General features: G+C 42.3%; 1 protein-coding gene across 2 annotated transcripts in view; it reads left to right on the top strand.

Annotated features, from left to right (window-relative positions):
* The first annotated feature begins 1528 nt into the window (after positions 1 to 1528).
* The window catches only part of pcf11 (PCF11 cleavage and polyadenylation factor subunit), a 19368-nt gene continuing 3629 nt past the window's right edge, over positions 1529 to 17267 (top strand). Inside the window, exons 1-10 of one of the 2 annotated variants that reach the window (XM_088088077.1) lie at positions 1529 to 1901; positions 6119 to 6244; positions 6513 to 6695; positions 9070 to 9300; positions 10214 to 11220; positions 12542 to 12719; positions 13671 to 14079; positions 14813 to 14959; positions 15315 to 16579; positions 16835 to 16898. In XM_088088077.1, the coding sequence (XP_087944203.1) occupies positions 1659 to 1901; positions 6119 to 6244; positions 6513 to 6695; positions 9070 to 9300; positions 10214 to 11220; positions 12542 to 12719; positions 13671 to 14079; positions 14813 to 14959; positions 15315 to 16579; positions 16835 to 16898 (3853 nt within the window). In that variant the 5' untranslated portion in view covers positions 1529 to 1658. The remainder of the gene's footprint in view (positions 1902 to 6118; positions 6245 to 6512; positions 6696 to 9069; positions 9301 to 10213; positions 11221 to 12541; positions 12720 to 13670; positions 14080 to 14812; positions 14960 to 15314; positions 16580 to 16834; positions 16899 to 17267) is intronic. The other variant, XM_088088078.1, reaches the window with a different exon arrangement.

The raw sequence follows: 17267 nt of genomic DNA on the forward strand, positions 1-17267 counted from the left end.
TGAAGCCCCCGGAGCTATACTCAGCATAACCCCGCCCCCGACAGTGTATGAGAAGCATCATTAGCATAGTCCTGCAATTGGGCGTGGCCTCTGGGGACACGCCCCCAGCGTTTCAGATTAGAGAATACTGTCTATTTTTTCATGGTTTTGGGACCTTCTTTTAGATACTTGGTGATTTTTTGAGTAATTTCAGATTTGGTCAGGTGTTTAATAACACATTTTTCTGGGATGTGACAAACACAGAACACATTTTAATTATCACTTTTCCTGGACTTTAACAGGCGGTGTAATAGTGGCAAAGGGGTCCGTGCACCGTAACGTTTTTGCACAATTCAATAACAACCAGCCAGCAGTGAACTCGTCACGGCTGCGATCTCCAGCTTCACCGGTGAATAACATGTTGAATGAGGTTGTTGTTGCCATTTAATGGCCAATATCAACGTACAGTCACGTATTAATGTCACAGCAGAAATACACGATGCATCGACAAGTTAAGACCGTTCACACGTCTTCTTACACGTTGCTTCCAAGTGCAGTTTTTAAAACATTTTCTCTTTGAATTTGTGCTCACAGAAAACATTCAGAGAGGGTTTTTGCAAAAATGATTAAACAGAAATCATTTTAAATTTAATTTTTAATTTACAATGTCTATTTTACGACGGAGGATTAGGGCCACGTTAAAAAAAAAAAAAAATCACAGCGTTCGAAGATTAAAGTAAATTATACGAGAATTAAAGTCATAAATTTACAAGAATAAAGTCATAAATTTACGAGAATAAAGTCAAAAATTTATGAGAATAAAGTCATAACATTGTTGTTTTAGAGGAGGAGAGTTAAAATGAGGGACGTGGAACATTTGACGTGGAGTCGTAATATATGTGTGTGTGTGTATATTTTTGCAAAATTGCAGATTCTGATTCTGCGAGTCGATTCTGAGATCGATAATAATAATAATGATAATAATAATTTGTTAATGTTCAAAACATAATTAATTGTAATAATACAAATTCTAAAAATACTAAATGTTTAAAAAAATATTTAAAACCTACGTAATAACAACAATAATAATTATTACAATAATAAAAATTCAAAAAATAATAATAACCTTTTATATATACAAAACCTATGTAATAAATGTTTAAAACATACATAATAATAATAATATTAATAATAATATAAATTCTAATAATTTTTTTTTTTAAATAACCTTTTAAATGTTTAAAATCTGAATAATAATAATAATAATAAACCTTTAACCTAATAAACCTAATAAACCCATGGATGTATTATAAGGAAGTCTAATAATAAACCTCGGCCTCGTGCTGCTGCTGTGGGATTCTGGGAAACATATTTCGTTATGTAATCATAAAAACTCAACCTGCTTCAATCCGATTGGCTCATGTGCGTGGCTGTTATTTCATCGCACCAATCACGGCCGAGAGTCCGGCCCAGGTGGCCTGGAACGAGCCAATGAGAACGAACTGACGTCACGCCAGCTATAAATCAGTCCGCGTGACGTATGCGACCCCCAGTCCACGGTCGCCATCTTCTCTTCGCCAGTAAACGGGCGGAGATCGACGGCGAGGCGACGGCAGAAATTACCCGAAACCGGGCGGTACAACGAACCGAGTCGGTCCGAAGCGTTAGCCGATGAGTTGATGGACTGCCTGCTGATCAATGGTTATGGTATCGATCAGGCTCGCGTAGGTTTGCCCGGGTCGCGCGGCTCAAAGATGGAGGACAAAGCGGCGCGGGAGGACGCCTGCCGGGAGTACCAGTCCTCTCTGGAAGACCTGACGTTCAACAGCAAGCCGCACATCAACATGCTCACCATCCTGGCCGAGGAAAACCTCAACTTCGCCAAGGATATCGTGGCAATTATTGAAGCGCAAATCAGCAAGGTTTTTATGAAAATAGAATATTTCACCTTTGAGCTGTGTTTCTGTGGATGTGTGTTCGCGAGCGGGCCCGGGACACGCTGCGTTAGCCGTTAGCTCAACATGGCGGCCGCGCCGCGCTCCTCCGACGCTCGGTACATTCCGAAGGAAACAGCCGGGGGAGAAGCCCGCCGAGCCCGCGAGAGAGGCGCGATTCCCCGCTCTTCCATTAACCCATCTGTGCCCGCAGACTCACGGTGCCGTCTACTGAAACTTTATTGTTACGGCCATATTGAAACAGCACGTTGTACACGTCGATTTAAAAACAGGTTAAAGTTCAGTTTCATCGAGAAAACAACCAAAAAATATCTAAATATCTCAAACAACAACCGTGTTTACGTTGTATTTAAGCTCAGCTCATATTATACGCCATATAGCCTAACTCACTTTTTCACATAATTCCAGTTTTCTAGTTCATAAATAACTGAATCCTCGCGACAATGAGAGACAGATAACTAGGAAATGAAAAGCCTTAGTGTTTTTAATGACGCAGGATAGAGTGAAATACATAAAAGATAAATCAAATTAATACATTTTAAGTGGTAAGCTACTTTCTTTCTGCCTAGTCATAGACAAACCGTTTTTGTCTGGAGTTTGGACAAATGAGTAAAAATGTTTAAATTGTGTTTAATTTCTTTAGTAGAATTTATTAATCTATTGTGAAAGGTGATAGTCACGGACAGTTAAGAGGCACGGCGCCATAAAAAGCCATGTGGACCTAATGTTTCAGCGCACATTCTGTGGTACCATAAGCAAACCAAAAATAATAAAGATGATAGTTTAACACTCACCTTTTGTCACAGCAATCCTAATTTTCCCAGTAAATAACTTATGTGTTAAATATAAGTAAAATGTGTTAATATATGTTTATATATTAACCCTTACGAGCTGAGTCATAACAATTCGCAGCAGTAAAAAAAATTCAAAATCAAAACTGGTTTTGAAGAGTTACACAACACGGGGTGGAGTGTATTATGTGGACTAAGATAAAATTAAAGACTCACTCACTTTTTGTCAGTGGTCATGGTTTTTGGGGGGAAAAAGGAAAATGCTCCACTTGAGTGAAATTTCTTCAGCACAATTTATTAAACATGGGAAGTACAGTTTATAGGAGGCAAACAATAAATAAAGTCAATTTTATACCTTAAAACAACGGCCATGTCAACGTAATGTTTAAGCCCACGTGCTGCGATAAGCAAAAAAAAAAAAACAAAAAACATTGGCATTTGAAGGCAATGTTAATATACAACCGCAGTTAGTTTACTCACATTTTTGTCACAGTAATCCTGGTTTTCTTGTTAATAAATAACCTGCTTTTATGGTACTTCCCCTTACTTCACAAGCTCGAAGCAATCACCAACAATAAATACTAAATTAAAAGCTGTTCTTTGAGGATGAAACATGGCGAAGTACTGTTTTTAGGAGGAAAATAATAAAGTTCTGTTAATGTTAAATGTTGCAATAACAATGTCATCAATACTTTAATGAAAAGCTCACGTGCTGTAATAAGCAAAACAAGAAACTTAAGTTATATTTTCAACATATAATTTATTATATTTTTTACACACATGTAAATGTTCAAGTTTCAGTTATAGTAACAAAATGTTAAATAAAGAAACCCTTTTATTTTCATTAATGTTGGCCTCGCTGTAAGTGGTAATAAAAATAATTCTGTTATATTATGATATTTTCGTACTCGTCCTGCTCGAACCCAGATGAAACTGGGCACAAGTGGGTTAATATATTAAGTTTGCTTTAATCACCTTTTTGCTGTTTTTTTGTCGGATTTCGCTACATTGACGTGAAATTAATTGTTTGTCAGTTTTGTCTCTTCGGAGTAAACTTCGTGTATCTAGAGCCGATTGTCAGAAAATTTAGGTAGCAGTCGTTGATCGCTTTTTTAAGTAATTTAGATGATTCTCAAACATTCTCTGATTCCAGCTTATTGAAATGTGAAGTTTAAAAAAAAAGTATGATAGTAAGATTAATGTTAAGGACATCAATCTTTTTAATCAGTTTATTTACATTTTATAGATGAAATGAATCGAAAATAATTAGAATAATCAAAGGGTACAATTAATGATTAATTCATCACTGGTTTTTCTTTTCTATAAAAAATAAACGAATGAAAAACTGAACAGTTTTCTGGTCGTCAGATGTCCAAAGTCTAAAGCGTTTCGGTTCACTGTGATAGAAAAAGAAGGACTTCATATTGACATCCGAGAAGCTGGAACCAGAGAGAACTTGACCAAAAAAGAACCAATCGATGAATTGCTGATTCACTTTTTGCGAAACTAGTTTTCAACGTCCAAATTTCTCCACCGTTGACTCCAGCTGTCAAACCAGCGTATTTTAACTCTGTGAACCGTCAGGCTGAACTGAAGTGAAAATCCACCGAAAAATATCTTTGCTTTTAATGATGCCGTTTGTGTGAACGTCAACATGAAGCTCAACAGATACCTCAAGGTCATAACACACTGACATATGTGGTTTATTTCTTAAATTTATTCTTTAAACACAGTTAACTTTTGGCTTCGGTGCAACGGTGCCGTTTAACAGCTGTTTTTATTACTGCATGTTGAAACAGGCGTTAGAGCAGGAAGTGAACACGAAGGAAGCGCATAACAAAGTTAGATGAAAGTAAATTTTAAACCTGAAAAACAAGCTACAGAAAGCCAAAGAAAACATCCCACTTTTTAGTCTCCTTTTATAGAAGTATTTCACATGAACATATTTGACATTTTTGATGAATTGGTCGTCGTTGTTTGCTGTCGTCGTTTAAAAATCAGACTGATGTAATTTTTTCATCAAATACACGATGGGATATCATTAAATTATTGTTCATTATTCATTAAAGACCTTTAACATAAAAACATCAAATGAATTTGGTAGAAGATGATTTCAAAAACAGCGACATCTAGTGGATTTTTTCAGCATTACAAACTGAAAAGTAGAGATAGCTCAGTCAGGTTGACTTAAAATGTGCTGAGCAGGACATGAAAGGGTTATGGGAAAAAAACTTTTTCTTTTTAAGTCTTTAAGTAATATATTGACTCAGTCAAATTTATTGGCAACAATAAGTACGAACTCTATAATTAGAATCTGCTGTTTTTTTGACTTTTGATAAAAGTAAGAAAGCAAAACAATAATGAACACAAGATACTTAAAGTTAAATAAATGAACAAAGCGTTGGTTGCTCGGCTTTATTTTTTTGTTTAGTTTGTATTATTTCTGGTGGATTTTGATTTTAGCAGCCTGATGGTTCTCAGCCGCCTCACGTCGTGTTTGAATCCGGATCTCGTCGTGTTTTTGGGTTGTGAACCGATGTGGTCAGGTGTCTGATGTTGGACGCAGGAGACTCGTCTGTCTCCTCCTGCAGAGTCAGCGGTCAGCCTCCTGTGTGTGTGCGCGTGCGTGCATGTGTGAGTGCGTGTGTGTGCGTGCACTAACCAAACAGAGCTTTGGTGATCAGATCAGACAGAAAAATGCTTTAATTCACTAGTGAATTTTATTGAATTACTGAAATGTCATTGAATGGTTAAAATGTTATAATAAAAAATGTGAAATGTGCTTTTTGTCATTTTTTATTTCCCAGTGTAATTTATTGGTCTGGTTTCCATTTCCTGACACGTCCGAGCGTGACTCGGCTCGTACTGACAGTCAGCCGAGGCTGCAGGTCATTAACAGTTAATCTGATGGGTTATTCATGTTTTTAAAGAGTGAAGGAGAGAGAGCTGAAAGGGTTAAACTCTGACACAATGAACAAAAGTTAAAGTGTGTTCACGAGTCAAAGAGTCGCCTGGGTAAATGTACAAAGAGCGGTTGGAGAAGAAACCCTCTTTGGAGGTAAACGGTTCCTGAGGACTGGACTGTCTTAATGCATCATGGACATGTTGTCTCTGGGGAGACACGTCTCTGCTGACTCTGCAGACTGAAGATTTTTCAGTTTGTTTTTGGAGCCCGCTCAGGAGTTTAACCGGAGGCGTCTGTTTTTCTGCAGCTGGACTGAATTTTTATTTTTTTCATCGCTGGGTACCGCCTCTATTTTTTGGCGCTAAAATCATTTTTTTGGTGGACACGGCGGGTGGTGAGGGTTGATCCTGTCAGGTTGTGCTGTTCTGAAATGTTGCTTTTTAACCCCCTGTTGTTTTCTAAACTTGTCGAGTTCTCTATTGCTCCAGGCCCCCTCCACCGAGAAGCTTCCAGTTTTGTACTTAGTGGATTCCATAGTGAAGAATGTTGGAGGAGAGTACCTTGCAGTGTTTGCTAAAAACCTAATCACTTCATTTATATGTGTCTTTGAAAAGGTACAGTTCTCTTTGCTGCCGTTCAAACATTTTAACGCACTCAATCTGTTAGCCGCACACTTCACCTCCCTCCTGTTTGTTGTGTTGCTTGCTTTCTCTGTGTGGTCTCCTGCACTCTGCTCCTCCACACTGATTAATGCCATAACTAGTCTGCTAATAAACGAGGGAGGAAATAGTTAAAATTCAGTCATTTGAAATGTGATGTGAGTTTTTGCTGCTGAAGTGTGGCAGGTTTCTGTTTGGACCAAGCGCTGTCTTCTGTTTGTAGGTGGATGAAAACACTAGAAAGAGTCTGTTCAAGCTGCGCTCCACGTGGGACGACGTGTTCCCGCTCAAGAAGCTGTACCTGCTGGACGTGCGGGTCAACTCCATGGACCCGGCGTGGCCCATCAAGCCGCTGCCGCCCACCGTCAACGCCAGCATTCACGTCAACCCAAAGTTCTTAAAGCAGGTGTGTATGTGCTGCACACACTCAGACAGCGTTCACACGAGGGGCTGGAGGTGCTTGAATTTGACTCTCGAGAACAGCCGTGATTTTGATTTGAGACTGTTTTGAATTGGGGGGGGGCAGTGAGAGATGTTGGTAGTAATATGAGTTATTCTTTAGACGCGTCTGCTGAACTGTTAAATGTTTCTATGCAAAGATTTTTGATAAACAAGCTCAGTTTTGTGCCTTTTTATGCTCTATGACAGATATTTAACTAAAGGGCCCCAACAGGGTGCCAGGTGGCCCCCCCAAACATTTTCTATTTCACAATATAAATAAAGCGATCGACACTGAATAGTTTTTGTCCTTTTAGTCTCCATAAGGTGTCAGAGACGTAAAACAGCATCAAAATAGAGCTTGTCGATCAAAAAAAGTCAGAGGAGGATCCCCACACCCCCGACAGAGGACACAGCTGAGACACTCATGTCCTCAAATTCTGGGGGGAAAATGACCTAATGTCTGAGAAATGTTCAAAAATCCACAAAATGTCCTAAAATCTTAGAAATGTCTTAAAATCCTGAAAACATTCTAAAAAAAGCCCCAGAACCCAAGACAACTTCTAATATCAAAAATAATGTTTAATCTTACCAATCACCTTCAATCCTAAAAAACATCCTAAAAAAGAAAATGTTTAAGTCTGAGAAAAAATCCACAAACTGTCCGTAAGTCCTAAAATCCTAGAAATGTCCTAAAATCTTGGAAATGTGCTAATACTAAAATGTCCAAAAATCCTAAAATAGCCTCAGATTTTATGTTGTAAAGAATGTATTTTGAAGTGAGACGCTGAGATGTCTCTGCACAAAAATGCAAAAAAGGTCAATTTAATGAGCAGCTTCACAGAGTGAAAACCGAGAATCGTTTTTTTTAAATTCGACTCTGTGATGTGATGGTTGGAAGTTTTAAAGCAGAGGAGAATCGGTGTCCGGGATCTTTCAGCGTCCTGCCGTGAGTCTGTCTCTGCTGCAGAGACGCCGTGCTGAATCCGTCTTTTTACTCTGAGCCGAAACTCTGATTCCAGTTTCTTCACATCTGAAGATTTCATCACATCCTGTTTGATCGATGAATTTGATCACATTTACATTTCGAAGACGATTTATCAGCAAAATCATTTTATGAATCTGAGGTCACAAACAACGGCCGTGTACTAACACGGTTTTTGTTAACAGCTTCTTTTATAGAACAGAAAATAATTAAAATGCTGACTGTAATTCTAATAATCTAAAAATCATGTTTTTAAATGTTTCGTTTTGTCTGACTAACTGTGCAAAGTTTAAATATGTATTTGTGAGCTCATCCTCACGAGGCTGCAGTCAGAAAACAGACCTGAGCTGATTTTTAACTTCTGTTAACCCTTTGAAACCCGGAGCCACATCGCTCGTCCGGAGCCGCTTTCAGACTTAAGTATTCATCACTCTGAAACGTGAGCGCGTTGATGCTGTTTCTTTGGAAAACACGAGACAAAAGGCACAGAGGGACTTGATGAGAAACAAATTTGAAAAATATTTTTTAAAAAAGGGAGGGAAAAAACATAATTATCATAGTTACATATTTAAAATAATTTATTTTAAATATTGAAATTATAATTTTTAAGCACTTTCTAAGTCTTCTTTGCCTTGTTTATTTATTTACTTTCTGTTTTTTTTGTTTGGTTTGTTTCATTAATTTCTTGCTAATGTCTCTTTTTGTTGCTCCCGTTTTCTTGAAAGACAAAAAACCAAATCGCTCCGGTTTCAAAGCGCTGACGACTCGATTGATCAACTTTCGTTTCAGCTCAAGATGAGTCAGCAATAAAAATAATCTTTTTTGGATGTCTGTAAATAACTGTAACATAAAATCAAAAGCAGACAAACATCTCTGTGAAAAATAATCTCACAATAATTATTTCATGATTTCTGACCCTCTGCTCGTGTTCCCTCAAGTCAAACATGATTTAAATTCCTAAAATGTTTATATTTGCGTCTCTCAGCAGGAATAACTTCTCACAGCCGTTACTCACCTGCTCTAATATTAAACCAGACTCTGAAAAAACAGGAGCTCCCGTCGGCTGGAAAATTAATTTTTAGTTTGTGAAAATGGAAAAAGTTGAGGGGTCAGAGTCGGAGGAAGTGGGCAAACTAGGCGGGTTTCCATCAACCCTCAAATTGCGCAAATTTAAATTGCGAGAACAAAATACGCCTCGTGGAAACACGTAAATTTTGAAAAACTCATGGAAATGCAGTCATCTAAAAATATCGCTCAAGTTTTGTGCAAATCTGTGACGGAAGCCCGCCGACTGACAGACTCCTCTTTGTCCGTCCCTCTCTTGTCCTGACCCTCTGTGTCCTCGCCGTGTCTCCAGTCGGAGGAGGGGTCTCCCCCGCAGCCCGCCTCCGCTCAGCCTTCGCCGCCGCAGCCTCCGCCGGCGGCACCGGCGGCGCCCGCTCCCCCGCCGGCCGCCGCCGCCGTCAGCCAGTCGAGCCTGACTCAGGAGCAGCTGATCCGACAGCAGCTGCTGGCCAAACAGAAACAGCTGCTGGAGCTGCAGCAGAAGAAGATCGAGCTGGAGCTCGAGCAGACCAAAGCTCAGCTGGTAGGACGCCGCACGACTGCGCCCACAACACCCCGCCCCCAAACGCCCCGCCCCCAAAACGCCAAACATAAGCATCTGTAGCCCGAGTCGTTCTCCCTTTGAGCATCATTGTCACTAAAAACACAGCAAGGGCAAGATCTGACCAATCAGAGAGGGTTTACAGAGCTGACACACACTGGGACACACAGGGACATCAGGACACACACCGGGACATCAGGACACACACAGGGACACACACCGGGACATCGGGACACACACCGGGACATCAGGACACACACAGGGACACACACCGGGACATCGGGACACACACCGGGACATCGGGACACACACTGACACACACAGGGACACACTGGGACATCAGGACACACACAGGGACACACTGGGACATCAGGACACACACAGGGACACACTGGGACATCAGGACACACACCGGGACACACAGGGACATCAGGACACATACTGACACACACAGGGAGGGACATCAGGACACACACTGACACACACAGGGACATCAGGACACACACTGACTCACACCAGGACACACCGGGACATCGGGACACACACACTGACACACACTAGTACATCAGGACACACACGGGGACACACCGGGACATCAGGACACACACAGGGATATACTGACACACTGACACGAGTGTGTGTGGCTGTTACTGTTCTCTTTAGGTTTTGAACCAGCCAACGATTTCTTACATTTTTAGTTCAGTAACTTTTAAATTACTTCATCATGCCTTTGACTTTAAAGTTTTTAATTCTCACGTGTATTTATAGTTAAATGTTTAAAGGTGAATATTTAGAAACGTTGCGTTACCTCTGTCTCCTGTTATCCTGGTAGTTTAGTCAGAGCTTAAAGTCCGTCCTCCTCTGCAGGCTGACGCTCGTTTGTTTGTGTCTGCAGGCTGGAGGGTTTGTGATGCCGACGCCGACTCCGGTGGCGCCGAGCACACCGCCCAAGACGGGCAGCCAAACGGCCCCCGTGGTCCGGCCCTGGGTCCCCGTGGGTCAGACTCAGACGGACGCCAAGGTGCCCACCAGAGACCCCCGACTGAACCGCAGCGCACCCCCCGCCGCCTCACAGCCCAAAGAACAGCCTGCTGGGAAGAAAGACGGCGCCGCCACTCCTGAGAAATCCACCCGGCCGGAGAAGGCCCGGACGCCCAAGAAGGAGGCGTCTGAGGACAAGGACAAGTCCAAGTCCAAGTCTCCGTCTCCACTTGCCAAAAGCGTCCCGAGTAAAACCAAACAGCCGGAGGCCGAGAAGTCAGCAGACAGCACCAAGAAAGACCCCAGGCTGAAGAAACGCACGCAGGACAAGAGCGGGGACGCCAAGGATGACGAGCAGAAGGAGAAAAAGAGGTGCACCGAGAAGAAGGAGCGCGAGGGCGCCGCCCGGGGGCCCGACCGAGGGTCTGACCGAGGGTCTGACCGGGGGCCCGACCCTCAGAGGTTACATAAGGGGAAGCTGGTGAACGGTTCGGTGACAAAACACGACCGCGACGAGCCGGCTGACAAACCCGAGTTCAAGACGGGAGGCAACGCCCGTACGCACGCACGCAAACGTACCCGCTCCCGCTCCAGGTCCCGCTCCCCCACCGCCTCCCCGAAGAGGAAGGACAGACGGTCCCCCAAGAGCAGAGCCCGCAGCAGCTCCCTGTCCCCGTCCCCGTCCCACAAAGCCAGCAAACCCAGGAGGGTCCGTGCCGACGAACCCGACCACTGCAAGCCCCGAGACCCCCGCCCCGCACCCAAGAAGAACCAATCAGAGAGCAGGAGGTCAAAGAGGCCGGCGGAGGACCGCCACTCCGAGTCTAGAGAGTCTCACTCGCCACGGAGCCACGACGCAGGAGGCAAGGACGCTAAGGACGCTCCTCACCGCTGGAGGAGCGGCTGGGAAGAAAACAAACAGTGAGTCAGCAAATCAAAACTCATCACGACCAGTAATATACCAATAATATACTAACAGTATTCCAGTAATATACCAGTAATATACCAACAGTATTCAAGTAATATACCAATAATATACCAGTAATATACCAATAATATACCAGTAATATACCAGTAATATACCAACAGTATTCAAGTAATATACCAATAATATGCCAGTAATATACCAACAGTATTCCAGTAATATACTAATAATATACCAACAGTATTCAAGTAATATACCAATAATATACCAGTAATATACCAGTAACATACCAATAATATACCAGTAATATACCAGTAACATACCAACAGTATTCCAGTAATATACCAACAGTATTCAAGTAATATACCAATAATATACCAGTAATATACCAACAGTATTCCAGTAATGTGCCACTAATATGCCAGTAATATACCAGTAATATACCAACAGTATTCCAGTAATATACCAGTAATATACCAGTAATATACCAGTAATATACCAACAGTATTCCAGTAATGTGCCACTAATATGCCAGTAATATACCAGTAATATACTAACAGTATTCCAGTACTATACCAGTAATGTACCAGTAATATACCAACAGTATTCAAGTAATATACCAATAATATACCAGTAATATACCAGTAATATACCAACAGTATTCCAGTAATGTGCCACTAATATGCCAGTAATATACCAATATTCTTCAGAAATCTATTCATATGTTTTGCAGGGACAAATCCTGAGATTTAAGCTATATTTTCCAGACATTTATTTATTTTTTGACATTTTAATTGGTCCCTTTTTTTCAGGATAAAAAAGCCCAAACACTTTCTGGTTGCCCAGATGTGCTCTTTCGTTGCTCTTTCGTTGCTCTTTTTAAGCTCTTTTAAAGCTCTTTAAATCGCTCTTTCGTCGCTCTTTATTAAGCTCTTTAAATCGCTCTTTCGTCAGCACTTGATGCCAACAAACTAGCACTTTGAAACAACTGTGACCGAAATCACTGAAAACCTTCAACATTTTCTGGTTGCAGCTTCTTGAATTTGACGGATGTAGAATAGTTTGATCTGATATTCGGACATTTTAACTTGATCAATGACTGGAGAAACACGAGGAGATGAATTGTTAGTCAGTAATAAAGAAAGGTGAAAATTAAAGTTCTGTTCGGGCCTCAGATTTAGATTTTTAATAATTAGATTTTGATCATCTGTCTCATAAGTGAAATTAAGTTGTTTGTGCAGCAGTGAAGTCAGCAGATAGTCGCTGATTTTTTTTTTTACTTGATTGAAGTTAAAAACTGTGTGTGTGTGTGTTCAGTACGAAGCTGCCGGAGGAGCCTCACCTGAAGCCTTCAGCTCCTCAGAGACACAAACAGCACAGTGGCCCGCCTCGTCCCACCACCCCCCGCACGCCCAAGCACCGCCTCAGCGTCGACGCCAACCTGCAGATCCCCGAAGTCCTTAACTCCGCCTCCAAGAAGGACCTGCTGAGGAGGGTACGACACACACACGCACACACACCTATTAGTGATCAGAAACTGAAGTTATTATGTTGCAGAGCAGTTTTTGTTTTTTTTAATTGAATCCTGAAAGATTTGCAAATATTTTATTAAAAAAGCTTGGATTTATTGGTAAATTTTTGAAATTGAATTATTTTAATTAGTTTTTAGTAAATAAACAAAATGTAGCAGAATATCATGACACAAGAATAATGTGGAAAAAGAAATTAACAACATGCAAATGAAATAAAGACAAAGATAATTGTGGGGATTCAAAGCAAAACAGATCAAAGTGCAATAACTCAACAAATTAATCAATAATAGTAATAATAGCCCTACATTAAATTAATGCATTAATTTAATTATGTAGTTAAATAATCAATTTTTAATGATGAACATGTACACAGAAAACTCTGTACATGTTCATCATTAAAAATGGATAAATGAAATAATAAAAAAGAATAGTTTAATAATAGTTTTACTGTTCACAGACATTATCACAAATAAATAAAATAATAAAAAATCAGGATAACAGTTCATGAATAATAATATCACATCTGTAATTATGACTTTCTCAGTCATAGTTACAAATAAATTAATAAAATAATAATAAAAAATTGGTCATTAATAATAATAATAATAATAGTGGTTGCGGTCAGAGACTTAATCACAAATGAATAAATAAAATAATAATAATAATATTAAAAAAATAGTTCATTGGTAAAAAAAATGATAATAATAATAATAGTGGTTGTGTTCACAGACGTCTTAATAAATGATAATAATGAAACATTAGTGGGACTTTTTGTTTCACATTAAGAGTCTCTAAGGTTTTTTCAGGCCTTTATAATAATTATCGAGCATCAGGAAACAGAAACAAACGTTTTGCTGATGTGGCGTGTCCCTCCTGCTGTTGTTGTGATGCTCGCCGTCGTCTCGTCTCTGCAGGCGAGTAAGCGTCTGGAGAGCGGCGAGATCACCGAGGAGGACTTCCTGAACATGGCCCACAAGATCAAACACTTCTTCCAGTATCAGGAGGAGAAGCAGCAGCGCTCCGACAGCTGGGACGACTCCGCCGACTTCCCCGCCAAGAAACCGCCGCTGCTGACCACGCCGGCCCCCGCCGCCCTGCCGCGGCCCCTCGAGGACATGGACCCGGCGGAGCTGTCATACTACGAACACAAGTCCAAGCTGAGGAAGACGCAGGTGACCCACCGAACCACCGGAGAGGAGTGGGAGGCGGAGGAGAGTCCGGAGGAGGGCGAGGATTCAGGACAGGGCGAGAAGACGGGTGGCGGCCGCGGCGCCGGACACCCGCCATCACATAAATACAGCCGGGTGCCACGAGACAGACAAGGTGAGCCTGGGACATGACTTAAGTTAATCTACAAAACATTCGTTTCCAGCTTTGTTTTTAGAGACAAAAGTCTGCTGATCTTCCCAGATGTTTGTTAAATGTTGTTGTTTTTTTTTATATCAGTAAAACTTCAAAAAAGAATATGGTTCAAATGTTAGAAAAATATTGCAAAAATGTTTAACAAAATATTGTTAAAATGTCTAAAAAATGAATTAAATATCCAAAAACAGGGAATGGGGTTAAATGCCACAAAGAGATGTTACATGTTGAACAAATGTGGTAAAATGTCAAGATTTTTTTTAATCAAACATTGAATGTTTGAAACCTATCAGCAGAGTGGTTAAATATCTGGAAAATATTGTTAAAATATGGTAAAGTGTCCAAAAATATACGTAAATAACAGGAAAATACTACTAAAATGTCTGGAAAATATCATGATAAATATATAAATATAAAATATTGTTTATCTGTCCAAATTTATATATATATATAATTTTTAAAAAAAAAATACTTTGCGCTCAGAGATGATGATATATATATCATCATCTCTGAGCACAAAGTATTTTTTTAAAATATATATATATATATATATATATATATATATATATATATATATATATATATATATATATATATATATATATATGTATGTATATATATGTATGTATGTATATATTTTGATAATGAGCTGTTGTCGTGGTGTCACTGATGCGTGCTGGTTGATGACTCGCAGGTGAGCGGAGGAGTAAAGAGCGCGAGGAGCCCCGGGCCCCGCTCGGCCCCATGATCGAGGAGTACCACCACGGCGCCAAAGAGTTCCCGCCCCTTAAGTCTCTGCCGGGCCTTCGCTTCAGGAGGAGAGCCGACCCCCGAGAGTCCAGTGAGTCTCCGCCCTGCACGCAGAACACCTACATATTTTGGGGATTTTTCATCTTTTTTATTTTTTTTAATTTTTTTTCTTTAAATATTTTTGGCATTTTCTTTGTAAACTTAAGTTTTTAAAATTACATTTTCTTTAAAAAAAAAACAAAAAACACCCAAATTGACATCATTTATCACAGTCAGAAAAATCCTGTTTGAATCTCATTCAAAACAAGAAAAAAAATTTGGGGTCCTTGAAAAGAAAAGTCCTGGAAAAGTTTTGAAACTTATCATCTGTCTTCACGTCTCTGTAGTGTCTGTCCAAGTGGACACTTGGTGATTTAACGTCCTCACGAGTCTCCGTCTGTCCCCAGGTGAGCGGGAGTGGACGTCTCCGCTGACGGAGCGCCAGCGCGAGGAGCAGAAGAGCGGCTATGACGCTCCGCGGAGATTCGGCCCACCTGCCGACTCCAGACTCGCCGACCCGCGGAGGCCGGAGGGGGCCCCGCCCGCCGGGGCCACGGTGCTCAGGAACTGTCCCAGCCCGGCGGGTGTGGAGGCGCCGCGGTTCGAGCGTGAGCGTCTGTCGCCGCTGCACCAGAAGGACTCAGCAGAAATGAGCCCGGTCCCCCGCTTCGAGAGCCCCAACAGTGAACACTCTGATGATGGGCCCCTGGAGGCCCCGCCTCTTCCCCCTCCTCCCAAATCCATCCTGAAAGTGCCAGGCCGCTCGGGGCCCCTGTCCTCTGTCCGCCAGCACAGTGACTCCCCAGGACACACGCCACCTCACGACGGGGGGCACCCGCCCGCACGCTACGAGGGGCCTGGCCACATGGGCCCCTCCAGACCGCACGCTCCAGGGTGGTACGAGGGCAGTGGCCCTGTGCGCTACGAGGACTCATCACGATTTGAGGCGCCGCACCACGCAGGCCCCAGCAGGTTCGACGGGGGGCCGCCTCATCACAACCTGCCAGAGCGATTTGAGGGGCCCCACATGTCTCTCGGTCCGGTCAGAGGCGGGGACAGCATCAGCCGCCTTGACGGGCCCCCTCACCCTCAGGGCCCAGGGAGGTTTGATGGACCCATCAGTCAGCAGCCCCCGGTTAGGTTTGAGGGCCCAATTCAGCGCTTCGAGGGCCCGCTACGCTTTGACAACAACATGGCCCTGGGCCCTGGAGCTGGACCAATTGGCTTCCAGCAGCCGCGGCCCCTGCGCTTCGACGGCCCTCCAAACCAGATGGGCCCCATGAGGTTTGAGAACCCCAGTCATATGCGCTTCGATGGGCCCGTTCAGCCGGGGCCCAGGTTTGACTTACCCAACGTAGCCCACCAAGGCGGGCCCCCACTGTATGAGGGGCCCCTGAGGTTCCCCCAACACAACCTGCAGCCCCCTATGAGACCCCTGGCCCCACCCATCTATGACAGTCCCCTGGGCCCCCAGCAGAACTTCAACATGGGCCCCCAGCGCTTCCCGGAGCCCCTGAACCCTCAGTTCCAGACGGGTCCGATGGCGTTCCCGGCGGGGCCCAACCTGCAGCCAGGGGGAAGCTTCAACATGCAGCCGGGGCCGCCCTTCAGCCAGCCGGGCCCCGGGCCCTTCTACAACCCCGCGGCCCCCGCCGTCAGCATGCCGCAGCCGGTGAGTCCCCCGCCGATGATGTCACAGCTGATGATGTCACATCCTGAAAGTTTAATGTTTCACTCTGAGAGTCGACGGCAGGTTCTCTGCTCTGCAGTTATTAAAGGTTAATAAAGGTTATTACATGTGAATAAAGGTTAATAAAGGTTATTACATGTGAATAAAGGTTATTACATGTAAATAAAGGTTATTACATGTGAATAAAGGTTATTAAATGTGAATAAAGGTTAATAAAGGTTCTGCGTTTGTTTCCAGGTGAACCTGTTGGGGAACCCGTCGCAGCCGTTCCTGCCTCAGAGCTCGGCGCCGTTCACTCAGAGTAAGACCCTCCTGATTTTAACTGTTCGTCACTGTTTCAGGGATTTATGGTCATAAAAAAAGTCATGGAATCCAGCCTGGAAAAGTCCTGGAACTTTGTCTTAGAGACATATATTATATTATGAATATTTTCAGGACCTTCAGAAATTTTCACGAAAAAAGGTAAAAATGTATGTTTGGTTTTTTAAATCACAAAAATTGTAAATAGCCAACATTTCAAATGCCAAAAAAAATTTAAAGGAAAAATTTTTTTTTTTTTTTTTTTAAGAAAAACTCAAATCACCAAATTATAGTTCCAAGTTCGATGTCGGTTTGAGGGTATGTTTGGTCTTTAACATTTCCCTCAGGGTCCTGGAAAAGTCCTGGGACT

The sequence above is a fragment of the Plectropomus leopardus genome, chromosome 15 (genome assembly GCF_026936395.1).
Source record: "Plectropomus leopardus strain MGB_pleo_1.0 chromosome 15, ASM2693639v1, whole genome shotgun sequence".
Lineage (NCBI taxonomy): Eukaryota > Metazoa > Chordata > Actinopteri > Perciformes > Serranidae > Plectropomus > Plectropomus leopardus.